At 48.1% G+C, this 4,473-nt stretch overlaps 1 protein-coding gene across 1 annotated transcript; it reads right to left on the bottom strand.

Annotated features, from left to right (window-relative positions):
* Positions 1 to 862: 862 nt before the first annotated feature.
* On the bottom strand, positions 863 to 1,141 carry IUM83_17148 (uncharacterized protein; the record flags this gene model as incomplete). Its single annotated transcript, XM_067942079.1, has 1 exon — positions 863 to 1,141. The coding sequence occupies one exon, from the start codon at positions 1,139 to 1,141 to the stop codon at positions 863 to 865; it is 279 nt and encodes a 92-aa protein (XP_067790900.1).
* Positions 1,142 to 4,473: the final 3,332 nt, after the last annotated feature.

Raw genomic sequence — 4,473 nt, 5'->3', positions numbered from 1 at the left:
TGCTTGACCTGCACGATGGTCCAAGATTGTCCGAGCTATTCGTCAGATAATAGCTACGACTGCACTTTCAATGTCTGCGTTACGGGTTTTGATCACGTTTAATGGTTTAGTTTGGCAAATTGCCAATCCGCTTTGCAAAGAATTGATTGGCTCGTAAATTACGCGAATTGATGAACCAAAACAAAGCCGTGCTTCGCCCGGAACAGCTCTGAATTTTGCGGTGAGCGTGTGAAAAGTAGTATATGACAATACTAGATCGAGAGGGCTGCTCGATCGAGCTTTTAATCCGATGGTTGCTAATAGAATTGGGTGATATGCATAATACGCAAGAGCGCTATGGTGCGTGACGCCCGGTGATTGCCTAGTTTGGCAAGATGAAACTGTGCGTATCCGCCATTATGGATTGCCTAGTTTAGTGAGATGAGACTTGTTCGTGACTGCCATGATGAGCTGCGGTAGAAGTGCACGAGAATTCGCAATATCCCTATTTTGAAGTTTTTGTGTGCTACAGTGTGTATTCCAGCCGAATTGGTCGTCGACACATTTTCCGGCGTCAAGTGGAATCCAAGAGTTATGATAATGATAATGAATCGCATGCTGAAGCGAATGAAGATATCGACGAGGTAGAGGACGAGAAATGCAGCCAGTTGGCCTCAACGACAAGAAATGTTTGATCGAAATATTATCTCGATCTCCAGGCCGTCCATGTCACGGCAATCTGTATCAATGTTTGCAGCTGCACTTTACAACACAGGTATTCCCAGCCAAGTCGCAGACGACCTAGTTCAGGCGTGCCGCCATAAGAAAGTTACCTTCCCTCTCCACGGCATTGATCCGCTATTCTTTCGTCTTCATATTTTATTTATTTAACATACAAATAGTTACGAAAATCACAGCATTTTTCGGGTTCTTTTCCCCGCTGCAGGAATCCTGCAGCACGACACTTCCTGTTGATCTTCTTCTCGGCGTAATTGCCGTTCTGCAGCGGAGGTCGTTGTCGACCAAGGCCAGGGGTGGCCACGAAGATCTGGATGCTGGCCGCCTTGGACGCAGGCACGATGGCCTTCTGAGATGGCACTGCGCTCTTGAGCAGTGCATCCACTACTTGGTTCAGAACGCCATGGCCGCCGACGAAAATCATGCGTGCCACAGCTCGCTGTCTGGACGCTATACGTTCTCTCCTCAAGGGCTCTAACTGCAGAGATGGTTTTGCCCGTCAAATGGCGTGGAGCTGAGGATGGAGGTGACGGGTGACCCTGTCGTGGCCGCGGGTGCTACAGAGTCCAGCGACAGTTGACCCACCCTCTCAGTAAAATAAAAACAATATTTTTCCGAGCTCTGATCTTGTTTCTCCCAGACGCCGTCCTGCTCCGCGCGGACTTCAAAGTAACACACAATATATGCTTGTCAGACACGTTCAGTTCGATGGTTCATCGAGTAGTCGGGTGAATGGTTTGTTGAAAAGAAACTCAAATTGATTGCTCCAACGAATCTTTTGCCTTGATTTGCCTGTGACCGCGTCCACGCCGCGTAGACTACGAGAAATAATCAAATCGAGGCAGGGCGTAGCTTTGATTTTTCTGCTTCTTCACATTTAAGCCACGAAATTTCAGAGTTTCTCTTCGTGCGGCGCACGACTTTGTCTTAATGAACGGAGGCCACCTCCACGAGGACTGCATGTTGCCTGAACGCGGAAAAAATCCGCGGATGTCGCTCGAGTGATCAGATAAAGTACCTGTCACAGGTATTATACTCGAGTACAAGTTATTTGAAATAATAGTTTTTTAACTTAATAAAAACTGGATGGGTCAACACACCAGCATAATTTGATTTGAGCACAGGTAATTCAATATCACAGACACGTAAAGCGCTTTTGAACCGAACCGAATGAATCATATTCGGAAGGTATTTCGATTGGAGAATTATGGCACCTGAGTGGCATCCGCCTAAGGAATCTGGACAAAATCCAGAGAATTGACGCTTACATGGGCTTCCTTCCAGTTTTTGCAAGAGAAGGTTTGGAGTTTCATAGAGTGAAAGGTTGAATTACTGATCATTGCACCCCTTGCCAAAGACGCCTCGGTTGCGTGACTGGCGAAACGGTGCCTGAGCAATGTATCCGTGCCGTGAGGCTATGAACGGCAACAAATGCGTTCCAAACAATTACTTTCAGTTAGTCTAGGCATGTCTAACGAGCCACTATCGTTTATGCAGTGTTCATTCATTAGCCCATCGATGTTGCATAGTCCAAATACGATATAACTTTTAATCCTAGGAACACCCGAAGAATGAGTCCCAACGGCTTAATTGCGTGCGCGTAATTCGACTTGGCGCAACCTTCGCGCCACACCAGCCTGATCATGGATAAGTTCTGTTGTTACGGAAAAAAAGTACCAATGCCAACAGCAACCCTTTACCGCACTGCCAAGTCGCAGACGACCTAGTTTATTAATACTGGTTCTTTGGTCGGAAATTCGGAAAAAGAGGCCAATTATTTCAAGCTTTTCTCGCCTGAGGATAGACATGGAAACACTACCTCAACGTTCATGCACAGTTAATAATCCATGAACCTAGACAATAAAAAATATTGAGATCAATATTCGCCTTCGAAGTCGCATCATAATGCCAACCCAAACGGACTCCTTGATAATGCCAGGCGAACGTAATGACCACTAATATTTCCGGAGAATTCAGCGTTACGGACGCCAGGTTTATCCATTTCGGCTCGTGGGTTACGACTGTCAGCCCTCCATCGAAATTCGCCGTTTCTCATGTACGAAAATATGGTTGAAACATCTCGAATGCCAGCACTTCGTAGCAGGAATTTAATTACGAACTAGACTAAGGTAAATTTGATTTGCTTTGGTTTGTTTTTCCAGGATTCAGTTCAATGCATCTGCTACACGTGTCATGTGCAGTCAATTTCACTTGACCGTGGCTTACATTCTCTTATCTTTCATTTTATTTTGCCATGGCTAACGCCGTCTGCCCTCTGATTCAGCCCAGCCTACCAAATTTCTCTATCCTCCGTACCGACACCTACGGCTGTAATGTCTTAGTTTTGCCAGTAGTCAACGACGAGGGTGTGCGTGTTGCTCCAGTAAAGAAAATTCGGGTGAATGTCCCTCGAGTAAACAGATAAATCATTTGTCATAGGTATTATCGTTGCTTAGAGGCTATGCAAAAGAATAGGTATTTTATTTCAATCTCATAATAGAGAGGTTTCGAAGGCGCTTTCACTATGTATCACTACCACCAAAAACGCTGTTTAAAACAGCACTTCCCCTAAACTTTCACTACAAAATCCTAGTGAGGGTGACCATACCGGTAGAGCTATCCCTATTCTAAATATGGCAAGAAAACCATGTGGTAATTGTAGATTTGGCAATGGCTAGTGGAAATCTCACAGCGGTATTGCTATTTTCCTGTCACTCAAAGCGTGAGATAATGGATTGCGATGCAGGTACGAGGTGGGTGGAAGCTTTCCTGGACAAGCCAATGAAGACGAAGTTGCGTCCATTGAACGAACACCTCGTGGCATGGAGGTACCTTCACTTCAGGGGGATCACGACCTGGTCGGGCGCCAAACAAGGCGGTAGACACATTAGACTGCTGCGCCCACGTCACAAGAGCCCCATCGACGACGGCACCCGCCACCGAGGCTCCTGTAGCTACTTCTCCTCCCGGCAATGTGATGTCTGTGCCGCTGTTGCTGCTAACTTCTATCCAGGCGTCATAGAGACCTTTATCTCCCGATATCTGACAGTTTGCTCCTCGTGTGGGCCGCTCATTTTGATTGTGAGCCGACGTTCCTCACGCTACCCAAAGCTATTTTCATGGCCAAATTTGGCCGCAGAAATAGCTCTGGGATCGGAAAGCTATTTTTTGTTTGACATTTGGCGATGCCGTTGGCGCCACCTGTAGCCAAATCCAAGCCAAATTTGGCATTTGTGGGCTGGATAGCTCGACACGGCCACCCTGAAAACGCCAAATCTGGTGACAACTTTCACTACCCTCACCACCATCCATCGTTGCGGTCTGCTCGCCAAGCAGAACCTCAGCACGTCTGAACGCGTTGCGATGGTGGACGGCAAGTGCACGAACTTCACGGACGCCGATGATGCGCTTAAATTATCGCTGACGAGCCCTTCAAGGGCGACTACGGCAAAGTAATTGAGATGTGGCAGCACGTGGCAGACGCCCTGACGAGCAGCGGTCACCGCGCTCAGAGATGATGACCGCCGGTAGGCGCAGTATCCTCACCAGCCTGAGGGTACCGCCCACAGGGAACCGATAGTCATGCTCAGCGTTCGCGTCCGTGCACGCGAGTAAGTGGACCGAGTTGAACCGGACAGTCGGGATCAGAGGCCGCTCGGGTGTGTGCACGGTACCAGCCGCCACCAGCTCCAGCCACGTATCCCCCCCCCCTCCCCGTACTGGACGAGCACAGCGCGAAGCTCAAATGCTTCGCTC

Source organism: Phytophthora cinnamomi, assembly GCF_018691715.1.
Source record: "Phytophthora cinnamomi strain GKB4 chromosome Unknown Contig43, whole genome shotgun sequence".
Classification (NCBI taxonomy): domain Eukaryota; phylum Oomycota; class Peronosporomycetes; order Peronosporales; family Peronosporaceae; genus Phytophthora; species Phytophthora cinnamomi.
This window is presented reverse-complemented; position numbering and strand designations above follow the sequence as displayed.